Genomic DNA, 18,829 nt, shown 5'->3' with positions numbered 1-18,829 from the left:
CGCAGCACCTCGGGGTGGTTGGGCGCCAGCTGCTGGGTCCACTAGAAGCGGATCACGATAGGCGCGCCGTCAGAGGGCCGATAGGCCTGCAGCTCCAGCGGGTCGGGCCTGAGCAGCGTGGGCTTCTTAAGGTCCGACATGCCGTCGAACACGAAGCAGCGGCCGAATCGCTCGCGGAAATCGTTTATCAGCGCACGCCGCACGCGGCTCGACTCGACCAGTGGCAGGACGTCGACGTGGTACTGGTGCACGCACCACTGGGGCAGCGACACCAGCCGGAAGTAGTTGGCCAGCAACTGAACGGGGCTACCCATGTTGCCGCACTTGTCGGTCAAGTGCTGGGGCCGCATGGCAAGAATGGCCTACTCGTTGCGCCGGCTGCACTGGGTGTCATGGCCCACCTGGGAGGCGGTCGCCAGGGCCTGTGGACTAGTCATGCCCGTGAAGTTCTGTCAGGAGGAAATGGAAATGGTTGTCTCAAGTTGTGTGTGAGATATTAAATTTCCAGATGCATAGATTCGTTTCTTATTAGTCAAAATGGCTGAAGTCATGTCGTTGCAAAGCACGTCAATATGGAACTGAGCTGTTTTGCTGTCTCACTTCTGCACTTAAATGATCTGGTGATCTTTTGGGATTTTACCTGCTGCAGTAGCTCAATGGCGGAAGTCATGTAAAAACTAGTACAACATTTAGAACAAATACAAAATGAAGAAAAGGTTAGCGTAGGGGCAAGAAACTGTGTCCCAAATTGTGTATAACGAAATGTGTGCATGGAGCCTTCAGCCAACCTGTGAAGTTTAAAATTCGTAAATATCCCTCACGCATTTGAAAGAACTTTGCCCCAAGCACACACCTTCTGTGGCATGCACGCGTCCTGGTATTTGATCCCTGTGAATAACCAATTAGCCTGAATTTCAGCTCTAGTGAAATACGCCTTTTATTAACAATGATTTAGCTGCACTGCATCATACACGCAGTAGTAAACTTGACACAGCAGAGATTAAAAGCAACTTTTTCAGTGACTATGCTGATGCAGGGGCCCTATAACGTAAAACTATTCCGATATGTTTCTATTCCAATCTGCTGACGTCAAATTTGCGTAACCACAAACGCAAGCAACGGGCGGTCACCCGCAGGGTTGTCTGAACAGACCAATCAAACGCTCTCCTCGTTCATAGGAAGTCACTTTTGTTTGCTTGAAAAACGAATAACATTGCCTACACTGAATGGCTTGTCGTATCTAATTGGCTGACAAGAGGCGAGGAGAACGCTCAAGTGGAGAGGGATTCGATGGGGCCGAGCCACTGCAGTGAAAGTCGATAACCGGATGAAGAGAGTGGTGCCGGCGTCTACGGTTGGTCGGCTTTACCTTCCTTAGCTTGCGGTGGCTGGTCGAAAATCGCGGCGGCATCCAACGGAAGCTCAAGAATGACGTTAAAACGGACCCTCAGCAAAGAAGAGTTGGCAGAATGAGGGGGTAAACGTGCCGAAAGTGCTCGAAAACGTTACACGGCAACGCAAGAAGTTTTATTATACGCAAATACACCCATGCTCTCTGGCAGGTGCGAGTAGCCAGCGTCTGAGCGATCGGTTGCTGCCATCTTTATTCCTTTCGGAACGGGCCAGCCTGCGGCTATTCCGAAGAAAATTCAGTTTTGTTCGGCATATTAATGCATCTTTATCGCGTACACGTCACTTTGACGCGGGGAGTTCTTGCGGTTTTGTGACGTCGCGTGACAGGCAGGTGAAGTGGGTGTAGCCCGAAAACCTTTTCCAATAGCCGAGGGCTAATGGCGAAAGGGGTCGAATCAGAAATAACCGTTTTTCTTTTTTCTGTCAAAATCACGCATAATCACGCATAGTCAGTGTTTACACATCATATCAGATGGGGAGGTATCGCGGTTTTTGTGACGTCGCGTGACAGACAGGTGAAGTGGGGGTGGACGAAAAAAGTTTTTGACCAATCGTGCAGGTCTGATAACAGAATTGGAATAGAAAAGTTTGGAATAACTTTACGTTATAGCGCCCCTGGTTTCACCTACTTTACAAACTATTCCCAATAAGCTGGCTCGAACGAGTAGCCTTCTGGTAGATGGGCTGATAATTTTTAAGTTTTCCATAATTTTTAAAGATCGCCTGTTGCTGTCGGCGTCGGCAACCTTCTTGAAGGCGCCAATACACTTCGACGTGACCCGGCGCGCGCGCGCGCGGTGGTTGCGCTACGTCACACCAGGTCGGCTACGCCGCGTCAGGCGTAAATCCGTCCCCCTACAGTACAACGCCGCGCCCCTGCTGCAGCTGGAGTAGCGCATGCGCAGAACACCGCGTCGCTCCGTGGCGCCTGTCGTGGAACATCGAAACAAATCTCGCGCGCTTTCTCTGTCGGTAGCGACCGCGGACCGGATTGTTGCTCGGCGATGGCACGGATGCAGACTCATTCCGCAAGACCAAATACGATTCGGCGTCCGATCCGACGTGCGGCATACTACGATTCGGGGCACACGGTGCGTGCATCCGAAAGATTGAGCGGCGCGTAAGCTCCACCCAGATACAGCCCCCCCCCCCCCCCCCCCCCGCTTCACTTCATGTCCACATCGAGAAACACAATACAAACAACCCTGCTTCGCTTTACGCGAATACTGTCAATAAAATTATGCCCCTGCGAGTGACGGAACACTTCACGACGGCGCGTTGTCTACTGACGGCTCCGCCAACAACCAGTGATAGGGCCGGTAGGCCTAGCGAGGCGGACGCTGCGGCCGACGGCGCTGGCGATCCAACGCGAGCTCGTCAATGAGCGCTTATTTTTGCCAAAACAATTAGCACTTTACATTCAGGTCGCCCGTAATTAAATACAATGGTTTACTCGACGCAGTCGTTGCGAAGGGCAAACATGCAAGCGAAGCGAGCAGCCTCGCTCAGACGGTCGATGTGTGCTGTCTGCCCGTGAAATGCCTTCGCGTCACGGCTCCCGATCTCGCCAGTAGCTTGGTGCTAGTGTATTAGGCGCTGCTTTGCATAACAGGCACACGTTCCAGATACTTTTACTGAACTGGTAACTATTTCATGTCGGAAACAAACTGCAGCAGGCAAGGAAAAAATGGCTGTGGCTTAGGTAAGGTTAAGCCCAGGATGCGAAGCATACTAGCCTTTATTTTAGTTGTTGAACCACTGTTTAGCCTGGTGAACTGCTGTTGCTTGGCTATATTTGGTTCGGCTAGACGAAGAAACAACTCATGCATTACTGCTTCGCCTTCAAGAGTGGAACGCGATAGCGTTCCCGTCGACCCGCCAAGGGGTGTAAGACAATGGGCTACAGGGCAGCGACTATGCGCCCCGCATTGGACGCGGTGAGCGTCGAGCAAAGCAGCGTTCGGCGCGGCAACGAAATGTGCGCCTGAGCAAGAGACGCACGCCTTAGAAACAGCTCGTTTCTAAGGCAACACCGCATTCACTAGAGGCGCTTTTGTACCGCTTTGAAGCATCGTACTCGTGGCTCAGTGGTAGCGTCTCCGTCCCACACTCCGGAGACCCTGGTTCGATTCCCACCCAGCCCGTCTTGCAAGAGTTGAGCCAAAGCCACTTCTCCTCTGTCGTGACGTCACGGTGTCACGTGGTTTCAAGGCTACACCGCCGCGCCTGAGGAGCTGGGTTGAGCTCTCGTAATATGCTTTGCATAAAAAAGACTGCGAGAAACCAGCCAGCCAGCGCCGCCTCCGTGGAGGGAACGTCAGAGAACGTCACATGCCAGCCACGCTGTCATTGGCTGCGGCCAAACAACGGTGCGGTTGTCGGGCGCGTCGGACGATGAAAATCTGCCCGTTTTTTCTCACGCCGGACGTCCGATCCGGCGCGTCGGCACGGCAAAACACCTCGATTCCGGCCGTCGTTCTGGTGCATCGGACGCCGGATCGGACACCGAATCGAACCGTGTGTCGCGTGGTTTGTGTCGCAAGAGGAACAGGTCTTTCTACATAACACAGACACGTAGCCGCTGCCACTCTTTTCAGTTCAGTTCAGCTTTCAGTTCACGAGCATAGCGGTCCCTCAGCCGCTTCCATAGTTTCAGGCACTCTTTGACTGAAACAGGGAAAACAAGACAAACGAACAGTCGCTGAATGAATAGCATATCCGGAGACGTGTACACACACGCGCGTAGCATTGACGCTCCTGTTGAGAGGCCAGAGTACATGCGTATCTGCTCTCGCGCGTTGTTTTCCCGCTCCGCATCCCAGTAGTCCATTCTTTTGGTGTCGTAGACACACGGGTGTTGCTGGACGACCTCCAGAAACCTTTCGATTCTGGAGCCCCACAGGTCGGGCACGCTTTCTAGCGAAGAGGCCATCTCGTTCTGCCTCAGCCTGCCGAGTAGTGAGTCTCTACCTCGGCGAGAGAGGGCGCTAGGCGCTAACTTGCTCTAAAACCCCTCAATGATTCCAAAGTACAGACAGGCTTTGATCCAGCCAGCGATAGGCTGATCGGTGACATGTGACCTTGCTCCGCCCCTTTGCCGCCGTGAAAGTTCCTGCGCGCCGCGTACAGAGGGCGTGTTTCGCCTGTTGCGCTATGCACATTGCTGCGATAGTTTCGTTGCGGGAGTGCCGAAATGCTTTGTTGCTGCGCGGTTGGGTGCCGAAACCGGACGGAGGACGGCATGAAATTATTTTGCATCCCGCGCGGCAAGCAGAACCAAACAAGAAGAAAAGTGTGGCTACACAGAATTGGACGGAAGGACTTCGAACCGTTGGTAACTGCACGACTATGCGAGGTAAGTAACCTAGAACGATACGAAGGTGCGATAGAAAGTATACACGTGCGTGTGTTGAGCTGTGATAGTATTCCACTCGCGCGCATGAATGTTCATCGCCGGAGTTTGTGGAGATTATTCATTTTAGTTCGTCATGAGCCCGCTGAATAGCTCAGTATGACCTTGCATGCGAAGGGCCTGGATACCGTGTTTCTGTACGGGCGGGTGCCGAGATCAGACAAAGGGCGGCAAGAAGTTATTTTGCATCCCACGCGGCAAACAGAACCAAACAAGAAGATAAATGTGGTTGCATAGAATTGGACGCAAAGTCTTTGAACCGTTGGTAAGTGCATGACTATGCGAGGAAAGCAACCTAGAACGATACGAAGGTGCGATAGAAAGTATAAACTTGCGTGTGTTGAGCTGTGATAATATTTCACTCGCGCGCATGAGTATTGACGGCCGAAGTTTCTGGAGATTATTGATTTCAGTGCATTATGAACCTGTTGACTTAGCATACAATAGCAGGGCAGAAGCGCATTAACTCGCTGACAAATATCCGCATTGCGTTACGTGCGATAAAAAATTAACAAATTTCATCAGCGAATTCTGCCTTTAGCCTTTCCTGTGTTTGTGCGCGCGTTGTTAACTGCGCTTTACAATATGCCTAAAAATGTAATTTCTAACTCTGCAGCAGGACCACTTCACGGAAGACCAGTTCGAGCCAATTATTCTCAAGAATACTGGTGAAAAAAAAGCTAAGGCCGTTTGCAACGCCAAGCATCTTTTTGCATCGAGCTGCCGCAAAGCCACGAAAGCCACCCTTTAAAAGAAATACAGAAGACACTACCGGTATGCTTTGTTTATATCTTATCGCCAGATGATACGAGTAAAGATTGTGAGTAGAAACTAAATTAAAACGATGAAAAAGTTGTTTAGTATGAGCGTGGTAATCTGCATTGGCTATATGTCGAAGAGCTTTCTTTTGGAGTACGAATATGCGATTTAAGTTCGTTGTTGTGGTTTTCCCCCAGACAAGGATACAGTAATTAAGATGAGAAAGGAACAGAGCATTGTAAATTTTTAGTTTAACCTCTTGTGGTAAAAAGAATCGAAACTTTGCTAAAATACCAACAGACTTTGCAATACGGGTAATAACGTGATTGATGTGCAGATCCCAGGACATGTTTTTATGAAAATGGACACCAAGTGCCTTAACAGAGTCGACAACTTCTACAATGTCATTACCGAGGAGAAGATTACCTTCTAGCACAGCACGTGATTGTTTGGGTGAAAACAGGATTGCCTTTGTTTTATTAACGTTTATCTCCAATGAATTTAGCTTGCTCCAGGAGTTCAATTTGTCAAGGCAATCGTTTATATCGAGGTGAAGTGTCGTAGTGTTAGAGTTTCGGAACAGTAGTGTCGTGTCATCCGCATAAATAACAAATGTCGGTTTCGAGCTTATCTTAATTATGTCGTTAATGTAAAAGTTAAATAGAAGGGGACCAAGGATGCTCCCTTGGGGAACACCAGCATTCACATTTTTAAATGAGGAAAGAGAATCACCTATCACTACGGCTTGCTTACGAAATTTTAGGTAAGAGGTTAGTAGTCGTAGGGGTGTGCCTCGTATACCATACAGCTCGAGTTTTTTTAGCAACGTTATGTGGTTCAGGCGATCGAAGGCCTTTGAAAAATCTATATATATACCAGCTATAAATTCCTTCTCTTCAAAAGCTTTTAAAATTATTTCCTTTTGGTTTAATAAAGCGAGTTCTGCTGATCTGCCCTTACGAAAGCCGTATTGAGCGTTAGTTATTAAGTTGAAGTTGGAGGCGAAATTTTCGATTCTACCATGTATTATTTTTTCTAGTGCTTTTGAGAACACTGGAAGAATGGAAATAGGGCGATAGTTAGAAAACTGGTTTTTATCCCCTCCTTTGTGAATAACAATTACTTTATAGAGCTTCATCCGCTCGGGGAAATTTCCAGTACTAATTGCTTGGTTATAAATATGTGCGAGTGGTGCTGCAATTATATCAATGGTGTACTTAAGAGGTTTTAATTGGAGGTTATCCAGATCGCAGACATTACTATTTTTGAGCAGGTTAAATGTCATTTTAACCTCATGCGCACTCGTAGGGTTCAGATATATACTATTTTTATTACTCTGGATTTGATTAACAGCCTCAGGATAGTGGGACGTGTTCACTAGATTGGCAAAAAAGTCATTGAATGCTTCAGCCAATTGGCCGCCCTTTAAAACCAGACCATTTATGCTTATCTCTTGAGCACTTTGAGCCGCAGGTGAACGATTCAATAATTCATTTATCCTTTTCCATACTACATCTGCCTTTGCATTACGGTCCAAATTAAAAGATGTAAATAGGTATTCCCTTTTCGCATTACGAAGAAAGGCGGTTGTATTGTTTCTATGTTGCCTAAATTGTTCCCAGTAATCAGGGTTTCTCGTGGATAAGAACTTTCTATAAAGTTTGTCTTTCTTTTTTATCAGTTTAAGGCAGAAGTTCGAAATCCAAGGTTTCCGCGATCGGCTGGATTTTTTTATAGTAATTAAAGGAAAAGACTCATGGTAGGCTTCTTTAAACAAACGTAAGAATGTATCGTACGCTTCATCAACTGTATCTGCGTGATATATAGGGTCCCAATCTATCCTTTTTAACCTAGAGCGAAATGTTTCAAGCGTGATTCGATTAATGTTTTGAATTTTCCGATTATCTGAATGTTGTGTGGCAATCTTATGGTGCGGCGACCTAATAAGCAGAAATATAGGTAAGTGATAGCTAATATGGGAGGCGAGAACACCACCTATATTATCATGCGGTGCTTAATTGGTAATGAATAGATCGATTAATGTGCTTGTGGCCGATGTAATGCGTGTTGCCGTGTTAACCGTGCAGTGAAAACCATTCGAATCTAAAAGCGTCTGGAACGTGTGCCGCGGGGTGGATGCGTCCAACATATTAATATTAAAATCTCCGCCAAGGACAAGTGTCAGTTCATTTTGGTTTGCATACATGAGCAGATCTTCAAGGTAGGCAAAGAAATTGAGTAAATTCCCGTCAGGCGGGCGGTACATGACAGCAAACATATGATCATTGGATCGGACAACAAGACTCTCTACGTCATTCGTCATTAACGAATAGTTTTCCAATAAATCGCATCTGACACTTTTCACATACATAAGCAACCCACCACCATTTCGGTTACTTCTGTTTTTCGAAAAACTGCTGTAATTTTCATGTTTTGGAGTGTCACTTTCTGAAGTAAGCCATGTTTCGGTTAGGAATATGAAGTCAAACTTAAAATTGAAAGAGTTTAACAGAATATCTAACTGATCTTCCTTGTTCCGTAGCGACATTACATTCAAGTGGAAACATGTGATCCTTTAATATTTTCTAATACAAATATTTTATTTACGTCATCGGGTGTAACGGCCATTCCTTTGTGAACCGAGCAAAGAAATGCAGTTATGTAGGCTTACTGAATCTTATCAATGTCCCGTGCACATGTCACTCGGACAACTCGGGAGTCTTCATCTTTACGCGCGAAAATATGACCATTTTTGACCCGCACGAACTTCCAGTTTGACACTCTCTTTTTCTCAATGGCCATGCCCAAGAGCCGCTTCAATGGTGGACACAAATGTTCGTTCACAAAAATGGGTTCATTTGAGGAGTGGCCAAGGTCATGCATGGTAAGCCTAGTCTTTTTCGCCTTTTGAAGAAATGCGTCACGCTTGCAACGGCTCTTAAACCGCACGACAATGTTAGATGGCACCTGATCGTTGCGAGTTTTCACCCTGTGCACGACTTCAATATTATCCGGTTCAACCTTATGCTGAAGCGATATTCCAATCTGGCACACTGTCTGTACAAGGTCTTCACTTTTGCTCTCCTGCACTCCCTTTATTTCGACGTTGCAGTTCCGGGAGTATTGCTCATTAGCTGTAATCCTGAGCTCTTGCTCCTCTAGTTCCTTCTTAATTTTAGTGCATTCGGTCATGAGAGTGTCATTGGCTTTCTTTAACTCCTGGTTTTCTTTTTGAAGGGTTTCATTCTTTTTCAAGACCTCTTCAAACCTCGCGTTGAAATTGTCAAGGCTTTTCTCAAACTCGCGAAGTTCTTTTCGTACATCGCGTTCAAGCTTACTCTTGAATTCCTTCATTTCCCTTCGGTACTCCTCTCTTATTTCTTCAAAACGCGAAGTCATGGTGTTTCACATACAGCACCGGGCAAACACGATAGAAATTATTGGCAGCAGCGAGTACGACAGGGAAAGAAACAGATTCGGACAAGCTTTGAACTATGAAAACCAACTAACCTGGAGGGCGAAAAAGTAGACACACGCTTAATCCTGCGCTCTCTCCTGTCGTCTCGCTGCAGCCAAGTGACCGCTTCCAACGACGACTACGGCTTTTGTAGCCTCAAGTGGCTCCCGCGCAGACGCAGAAGCGTTGATTAAAGGCACACGCCCCCCGCCAAGGCAGCGACGGTAGCTCGTTGTGAAGTTCAGCGCAGTCGCAGGTCACAGTGGTCCACGGCTGGATTGCGTTCCGGGCTTCTCTGGAGGGCGAAAAAGTAGACACACGCTTAATCCTGCGCTCTCTCCTGTCGTCTCGCTGCAGCCAAGTGACCGCTTCCAACGACGACTACGGCTTTTGTAGCCTCAAGTGGCTCCCGCGCAGACGCAGAAGCGTTGATTAAAGGCACACGCCCCCCGCCAAGGCAGCGACGGTAGCTCGTTGTGAAGTTCAGCGCAGTCGCAGGTCACAGTGGTCCACGGCTGGATTGCGTTCCGGGCTTCTCTGGAGGGCGAAAAAGTAGACACACGCTTAATTCTGCGCTCTCTCCTGTCGTCTCGCTGCAGCCAAGTGAGTGAGTCGCCGTGAGGATCGCACGTTTCAGCAACGTTGTGTCGAAAGTTTCGGTCCAAGCGACTGTCAGCCTTCTTTTTTACACGCATTCTTCGTTCAAAGTAACCGCTATGTGTACGCAGCACACTTAGAAGCAAAAGAAGTCGCATAGCAAACGGAATTAAGCGCAAGCAATCACCAAGGCTCGCGCGGATAGACACGAAACACATACGAAACACGTCTCGCGTTGTCTTCGGCTCCGACTCCGTGTTGTTTCCCGTCAAGTACTTTGAATATTTTATGAAATGAAAGTAAATCAGCACTTCACGCTCTTCTTAATTATATGCAGATAATTTATGCTGTGAAAATGTAATATTATAAGAGCGCAAACGAACGAAATGTAAACATGGGGCATCGAGGCGATTGACCGCTCATTGCGCTCTATTGAGCGTTTTTCATTCAGCGCTCATTTGAATTTAAAGGACTAAATTTAGCAGTTCGGGTCCTTCTTTCATTTTTCTTCACAGTCAGGCACCAGCAGGTTTTATTTCCGCGCGTATGCAGATATTTTTTCACCTCATGAATGCCGGAGCGCTGCGGTTTAGCGTGGGTGCCGTCTGCTACAGGAACTTCCTAGGTGGCGCGCGCGGCAGATGGCGCTTAGAGTCACTGGAAAAAATTTCAGAGTACCGCAAAGGTCAGGATTTGACTGGCAACACTGTGCGGCCACCGCCATATACCTTCCAAGCCGACTGCGTCGCGGGAAGGCCGCCGTGTTGGAAGAGCTTGATATTCGGTGACACATCGGGTTGAGTGTTTACTGAAGTACAAATACTTTGTGCGCGGAGGTAATGGTTGCTAAGAACGAAAATAAAATGTTATGTTGGGCGAAGTAATGCAGCCGGTGGTTGTTTTGCACGCAGATGGTGTTTACAGCTGAAACTGTGCTACGATTGTGGGCAGCAGCTTAGCGCTGCTATCAGGAGCTGATGCACGCGTTCTTTTTTTTTCCCCGTCCGCGGAGCGAGCTACGAATGAAAAATTTCGTCCCTTCGAGCCGGAATGAGGCAAGCTTGTGCTTTTGGGCATGAACATCGTGGACCGCCGTCAGCTTCTATTGAATGTTTCCAAGCAGGACGAAACCAACACCTGACAGTGTCACAGGCACGTACGTTCATTGTACAATTTCACAAGCTAAATCGGATACATTTAATTTAGTTTGTAAACGGATACCGCGCGTTCTCGATTCTGCTGAACGACTTCGTCCGCCGTATACGCACGGCACACTGCGACTGCCGTGTGCGCACCGGTGTTTGGCCGTGATCGTAAGACGATCTGTGCACAGCAGGCGTAAAAACCAACTTCAATGACCATCTTGCGCACTAAATCTTGTGGAAGGTCAATATGAGACATTTGCATGATTACAGCAACGTATATGTACTTCTGTACACTGATAATAAGCGAGAGTTTGCTACGTTGCGCTTTATGAACGCGGCTGTCTAGTGCGTTCATTAGCGGCTACTCTTAACTTATTTATGACTGTTTTCTTAGACTGCCAAGATTTGCTGTCTGTGTAAAAAAAGAAAGCAGGAACGCCAGCTAGTGACGCAGCCCCCTTTATTTTTCTATGTTACATAGGCGGTGTATAAAATTCCTGTGCTTTTAGAGCGGCTTATGCAACATGCATAGTGACAGAGTGAAACTAAAGCTACTGTGTGTTCTGTTTTCTATTTCTTGTTATGCATCAACCACAACATAATTTGGGTATGCACCGTAGCATTTCTACATAAAACATATGTATGCTGACTTCATTGCATGTGCTCGGCTTACAAGCTTAAAATTTGAAACATGTATTGTGAATATCACTTGGTCATTGGTTTCAAGCTCGAAATGTGTATTTATAAATGAGCAAAGGATAAATGGAAGAAAGGAAGTATCATGGGCCTCGTATTGACCATGTTTTTATTGACTGCGATCGTCACGATCTGCGAAAAACAAGTGCCTTATGGGTCCAGTGGCTCGAGGCGAGAGCGCGCTCACGTGCGCGGAGAATCACTGCGTGTGTTGAGCAACAAACGCGTACACGTGTACCCGCGTCAAGCGTGCAAGACGCGAACGATCCCTGCAATGAACTCCTATTTTCGTAGCATCGCTAACACCGCGTGCACTTGCTTAAATATCTTCTAAAACAGTGCCGAAAAGCACAAGCAAGGTGTACTTATACCTTGCACACGCGGGTGTTTTCTGTAGGCTTGAAGTTCTCCCGGCCAATTCTGTGTAACCACGCAGAACGACGCTCTCGGTCATTTTTCCCGGTCGGAATCTAGAAAAAAGTCTTTCCAGACTCGGTTCGGTTGCTGCATCCGAAGGCGTAGCAGCCAGGCATGATTTCCTTGCAGTCAAACGCGCGCGCGACAATCGGCACACACACACACACACACACACACACACACACACACACACACACACACACACACACACACACACACACACACACACACACACAAAAAGAAACGTAGGGAACCTGCGCTGCCTGCGCTCCAACTCAGCCGGCCCGCCCGGCGCTTGGACGGTATATGGCACCCCAGAGGTCACGTGGTACGGTTGGGCCAATGAACGCGTCGGCGGCGCGGGGAAAACGAATGCGGTACTCTGAAATTTTTTCCAGTGACTCTAATGGCGCTACCTTTAAAATTATAGAGGGACCTTAACTTGCTCTAAAACCCCTCAATCTCCCAAAGTAGCGCCATTCACTTCCCTCCTCCTCCGCTCGGCGCGGGCTCGACGGTGGCGCCGCCGGTGGTGGGCCTGCCGTAGCAGACGACGGCTAACACGCTACGGGAGGAAATCCGCGGAAAAGTTCGTTCGAGTCCTGCGGGGCAGTTTTTTCAATCTAGACCTTGCTTTGTCAGTCGGTAACTGGCCTTAAGAATGTCGTGTCGGATTTGCGGAAGAAATAGAGAAAAGCACCATTATTCAAGGCGTATTTAAGGCGTAAAGCGCGCGCACGTTGAAAGTTCGTGTTGCTGAAACACGACACAAGCACGCGGTGTGCTCAGACACGCGAGTAATTACCAGAGTTTCAGGTTTTGACAGCGTGAAAGTATGTGCACGTGGTTTCGTAGGTTAATTTACGTACCTGCAGGATGCTTTTGTTCGGCCGGCGCGTGAGAAATTCCGACTGTCTGCGGTCAGCAATGCCTGGCAGCAGGGCCGTTTCTGTTCTGCGCCTTTTACAGATGTACGTAACTCATGCACAGGTTGTGGTGGCCATGAGCAACGTTTTCACACATAGGCGGTATAGATAATTTGAACAACGTACCAGCATATGAAATCGTTATTTATTTATTACAGTGCAAATGGTTAGAATTTGATAGAAAAAAAAGAATGAACTTGATGAGACAAGTGGAAAGAGGTTCAGAAAATAATTATCCCCGTCCCCTCATTGGCACCAGCAACACTTTTGTTGAAGTGTTAATTTTATCTCTGTATACTACGTGCGTCGGTATTCTTTTGCGTTGTAAGTTTTCACAAGGAAGCAGTGTTGCGTTAACTGGAACAGTGAAGGCACACAAGACAGAAAAAAAGTTGATTGTTGGGTTTTACATCCCAACACCACGATCTCATAAGGCACGCCATAATGGGGGCTCCGGATTAATTTTTTTTTCAGCTGGGGTTCTTTAACGCGCCCCCAATGCACTGGACACGGGCCCGTTTTGACACGGGCGTCAAAAGAAGAGGTTGGAGGAGCCTTGGCACTTACTTCACAAAGCCGCGCGTTCTTTGCCACTTGCTCGAAGTCAGCCCGCCCGATCTTGTGAATCCACACTTTTCTTCGTTTTGCGTTGCGCCCGGCGGATGGTAAAGCAAAAAGCTTTTCGCCGTCACTGGGTCTGTTGTGGCAACCGTAGGCGCAGCAGCACGGCATCGCAATTAAGCACTCGGCCCTAACACATTGTATAAAACTACCGCGCTCCTTCAAACCGCCTGCCGTACTTTCGTCGCGCAGGCCCAAGAATGGGGGTCGCAGCACGCTGGAAAGAAAAGATATGCAAAAGCGCGGGGCCTGCTTTCACGTGACACAGATTGGCCAATGGGGGAGCGGAGGAGGCTGGGGCGACAGGAGGAGTGGAGGAGGAAGCGCCTGGGTGAGCGGGGTGGCGGAAAGATCTAAGAATGGCGCTACTTTTGGAAAATTGTGGGGCTTTAACTTGCTCGGCGCGGTCGGCGCGAAATGCAGTCGGTTGCATTCGGCGCCGGACGACGTCCAAGCGCGCCGAATGCCGCCGGTCGCGTCGGCGCCAGATGCCGCCGGACTATAGAGGGTCGTGTTTTCGCCAACGTAACGTCGCCATGACGAGCGCGCGCGCGCGCGCGTTAAGCTGGAACCGCTTGGCGCGTTTTTCGCGAGCGAAAAACGCGGCGGGCGGCAAACGCCCGCGTTGCCGCCGACGCGCGAGCACCCGTACGAAAAAAAGGAGTGGCGCTTTCGCGCCGCGTTTTCCGGGTTGCCAGACAACATAACTCTCAACGACATGTATTGTCTCTGTTACCGCATATATAATACGCCCTTAAACTTACAGAACACTACAATAAAAATAATCTGAGTGTAATTAGACAGCGACATTTCTTTCCGAGGTGTATTTATCAAGCTTAATTTCAAGCAGCAATATTGTGTGCGAAACTGCGACTATGTACCTTCCGCATGCTGAGAAGCCGCTGCTTGTTTGCAACTTCACATATAAAAAGGAGGGTCGGCCGCTTACTACCGAGCAGAAGATTCGACTGCTACTATTAAGGGGGATGCTGATACTGAAGCAAGAAAAAATGCGGGTCACAAGGTACATGTGGGTGCGGGCTGCCTGGTTGAGAAGAGAGCGACCACCATACACTGGTAATATTAGCAAATTGTCTTGCCAGTATTAGCGATGAGACGCGACGCTTCTCCACTTTAGTTATTAGGGCCTCGTTGAAGGTTGCTTTGTTCATTTTAGGTGAACACGATGCGCGAGCCAACACGATGCGCGAACGAAATCACGGTAGCACATGTTTTCCTTGACGCGCGCGCCAGTTCTGCCGAGAAAAAAAAAGTTCCGCCAAGGAGGTTCCGTCGAGATGCGCAGAGACCAGGGCCATCTGGTGGCAAAAAAATAACCAAAATGTCATGTGACCAAATGCCACGTGACTTACCTGACCTCTGATTGGCGGACGCGCCCGCGCGACGCGTTTTTTACTACTCCGAGCACGCGGCGGCGCGATTTCGTGATGGATCCTGCTGGGCACGCGTCAAAGTGACGCGCGCGTCCCACCACCCGCGCGTCAATCGCGCCTGAAATCGCGCCATGCGGTTCCGCCTTTACGTCGGAGTGTATGGACGACCGCACGCCAAGTTTCATCCTAGACGCCAGCGCTCGTTTCTCCCCTGGCGGAACGATTTCATCTCCAACGGGTGTAGGTTTCCGCCGCCGCTTCCCTTCACGGTCGCGCCCGCGTTCAGTTCGCGCTGCGCGCGAAACGTCTCTTGCTTGCAACGGCGTCTCTTCGGATGACCGGAAATTATTATTGTGTTATTAACTGTCACAACAGCAATGTAAACACGAAAGGGTTGATGCCACCAATGAAATTCTGCCGATTCACAAGAAAACGGTACGAAAAAAAGCAGACGACAGACATGGATTATTGCGGTGCGCAGAGCGCAGTATACAACTGGCTATCAATGAACGAAGCGAGCTCGTTCATTGATAACTCCTGAGTGTATGACGGTTTTTATATGCTACCCACATGAATTTAATAATTACTCGGTACATAATCCTTTTATTCATATAAAAACTTTCAGTTGTTCGACGAGCACTTGTCCTGTCTTCTTCCTCGTGTTTCGTTTGTGTGCGTTGCCCAAGAATGGAAACCGCTTCTGTTGTATGCGCTAGCAGTGGCCGAAGTTCACGCGTGCCGAGAAATTGAATATGTTCACCATGCATTGAACATGACCGGAGTTAATTCCCGCATCACCACTGCATCGATCGATCGAGTTACTGGACGATACGCGTCCGTGTGTTGCTCGCGCCGGCATTGCTGAAGCAAGAATGATTACTAATGCTTTCAACTTCCGTCTCTTGAGCACTGTTAAAAAATGGCCAAGCTGTCTACATTGCTGCCGCTATTCCATATTGTAGGGGACGTACTAGTTAAAGTTGTGTGCGCATGTCGTACTTGTGCTATGCAGCGATATATTTTATTTCCGCACAGTGTCGATGGAAGTCCATTGGCGCCATCAGAGACAACACGGATTTGTATGTGCCGTATGTATGTGCAGCATCGTATGTGCTGACGATTTTTCCGGCGGCACATACGATGTCGTTTCCAATTACCTGCTAAGCGTCACCTACATGGTTAAGCAGACGCTGCCCTTTCGCCGCATTGCAGCCATAAAAATAATCGTCAAGCGTACCGATCTTCTTAAAGGCAAATAGAAGCGTGCACAGTCTGTTTCACACTTAGGGGAAAACTCGGAACGTATTGCATCGCGATGCGGCAAGCAATGGAGTCGTGCGGCGGCAGCAGCTCGAGCAGGCGCAGACGCTCTAGGGGCGGAGTCGTGATATGCGTCGTCTGCTACGGCGGCGCATGCTGGCCGCATTGTTGGGAAACGTGCTACTGTCAGGGGCAGTGCACCGATTTCATCGGTACTGCGGGAACTGAGCTGATATTCTTTACTAAACGTTGTGCATCGCCAAACTCTGAGCCTTCATTGGCGATATAATGGAGTTCCACAAACTTCTTTTGACAGCATGCTTCGTTTTTTCTATCGAAAGGCCGGGGTACTGAGCGCGTGGACGTATATTTCTTCACTCTGTGTGCTACCGTAATGAGCAGCGATAAAACGCACCAAGATGTGCGCGCAACGTGCTCAGTCTTTGTTTGACTCGAAAGGAAAATAAAGCACTCAACAGTGATAACTATGGGAGTCGAACACAATGAAACAAACAGGTACTATTAAAGGATTGTTTTCGGTTAAGACAATGATATGGAAGTGATTTTTCTCGACAATCATTCACTACACCAGACAGACCCTGCCCGCCGGCGGGGAATTGGACACGTCACGCTCGGAACTTCAGTTAGTATCTCGTCATGTCCCCAGCGGCAGCGATGACAGCGCTCATCCTGGAAGGCAGTGAAGTGTAGAATGACTTGATCACGGATGTGTTCATTCGCAGCACGTCTCAGTCGCTGACGATCGTGAATCGAAGCCTATACTCGGGCGACTGCAGATAGAGGAGATGGTGTGGCAGCGATACTTTCAACGAGCTGCAGACATATTAAATGTGTTTGGCGCCCGGGGATTGAGGCGGACACTCCAAGAGAGTGACTGCGTGTTCTTCCAGCAGTTCTTGCACAACACGAGCAGTGTGGATCGGCGACCTATTGCGTTAGAATATATAGTCGCCTTCCAGAAACGGACTGTCAAGAATGTATGGAATCAGTACGTCGTCTATGACTGCCCTGCAGCGATGAACTTACCTTCAGACGTATCAGTGGGCTTCGCACAACGCTTAGTAAAGAATACCGGCTCATTTCACGCAGTAAAAAATTGGAGGACGCTTAAGCTTCGCCTTCAAGAGTGGAACGCGATAGCGTTCCCGTCGACCCGCCAAGGGGTGTAAGACAACGGGCTACAGGGCAGCCATCACTTACGAGGCGCCCCGCATCAGACGCGGTGAGCGTCGAGCCATATGGTCGAGCAACGCGGCGTTCGGCGCAGCAACGAAACGTGCGCCTGAGCAAGCGGAGCGAACCAAAGAACTCGGTATCCCGGAGGGGGAAATGATGCACGCCAGCCAAACGTCGTGATCGGCACGGGCAGAGAGATAGAGAGATAGTGATCTAAAGAAAGGAAGGACGCTTGATTCTACAGAGGGAGCAAGGCGAAGCGTTGTCAGGGGAGAGAGTCTGAGCCGCGACCGCTCCAATGCGCGCGTGGCGCGCCATCTGTCGGGGCAGTGCCGTATATGGAGAGGAGGGGGTCTTCTGTGTTTGCCGCAAGATGGCTCTCCGTGTGCGGAAAGCGCAGAAGAAATGCAGCGAAACGCACTTCGCCACTCGTGTAATTGCGACTTCTGTAAGTTACATGTTCATAATTACCGATATACAATGACAATGACAATGATGTTTATTTGCATCAGTACATGACGCGAGGAGCATGCAGAAAAAGCTGCCACATGGACAGCTTGACGAAGCCGCAGGCCCCCGCATTGGCGTTTTGCGCGGCGTTAGCGAGCACAAAGGTAGAACATCATTGTTTAGATATGTCCTTTACACAATAGTGAGCATCGCGAACCATGCGAAGCAAATGAAGAAAAAGAGAGATGTGCTCTAACAGGTCATAGTAAAAATCATCTCTAACCAATAAGGATAAAAAACAATGATAGGCACAATAGTATCACAACTGTTCAAAAAAAGAAGAAGAAACACAAGGGTGAGAAAGACATAATCATAACACAAGGTGTAACAATAACATTTCTCATACAAACTAAACAAATGAAAAAACCAAGAATATAAGCTATACAATGCGACTAGTTGTTTTCAATAAGGAAAAATTTGCGAACGCCAGGGAACAATCTATTGGAGGCAGAAATAACTATACACAGCTTTAAGAGAGGTATTTTCCCATCCAGTGGTTTCATTGTGTAATTTATTCAGTAACCTTGGCAGGTTGTTACGAATAGTTTGTTGTACGTATGTTGTTCTGACGGTTTCTACTTTCCAAAACTCTCTGGACCTTGTCGCATATGCTGTAATGTTGATTTTTAAATCCGCTAGTGTTCTTAGAAAGCTGGCTCCATTTTTTATTTCTTGTTTGTACGCTCTACAGAGTCGATAATCGTACATACTGGTAATTGGCATTACATTGTATTTTATAAAAAATTCACGTGTATGAACTTATTTTGGAACATTTTCTACGACTCGTAGGAATTTTTTTGCAATACATAAAGTTTTTCCAAATTTCCTTGCGTGGTAGTAGCCCAAACTAAGTGACAGTAGTTTAGACTAGAAAGAAACAGTGTGTTGAAAATCAGAATCATTATTTTTGTTGGCAGTATATGACGGTTACGGTAAACAAGCCCGATTATTTGAGATAATTTTGCCGCCAAGGAATTTACGTGCATATCCCAGGATAAGTTTTCTTGAAAGATAACACCTAAAGT

At 48.1% G+C, this 18,829-nt stretch overlaps 2 protein-coding genes across 2 annotated transcripts; both read right to left on the bottom strand.

The window, feature by feature from the left end:
• Positions 1 to 41: 41 nt before the first annotated feature.
• On the bottom strand, positions 42 to 9,628 carry LOC139051821 (piwi-like protein Siwi). Its single transcript, XM_070528834.1, has 2 exons — positions 9,095 to 9,628; positions 42 to 449 (listed from the first exon to the last, which is right to left on the bottom strand). The coding sequence occupies exon 2, from the start codon at positions 348 to 350 to the stop codon at positions 42 to 44; it is 309 nt and encodes a 102-aa protein (XP_070384935.1). The 5' UTR covers positions 351 to 449; positions 9,095 to 9,628.
• Positions 8,252 to 8,983, bottom strand: LOC139051728 (uncharacterized protein PF3D7_1120000-like). Its single transcript, XM_070528712.1, has one exon. It carries the CDS (start codon positions 8,981 to 8,983, stop codon positions 8,252 to 8,254), a length of 732 nt encoding a protein of 243 aa, XP_070384813.1.
• Positions 9,629 to 18,829: the final 9,201 nt, after the last annotated feature.

The sequence above is a fragment of the Dermacentor albipictus genome, unplaced genomic scaffold, assembly GCF_038994185.2.
Source record: "Dermacentor albipictus isolate Rhodes 1998 colony unplaced genomic scaffold, USDA_Dalb.pri_finalv2 scaffold_14, whole genome shotgun sequence".
In the NCBI taxonomy this organism is placed as follows: Eukaryota; Metazoa; Arthropoda; class Arachnida; order Ixodida; family Ixodidae; genus Dermacentor; species Dermacentor albipictus.
This window is presented reverse-complemented; position numbering and strand designations above follow the sequence as displayed.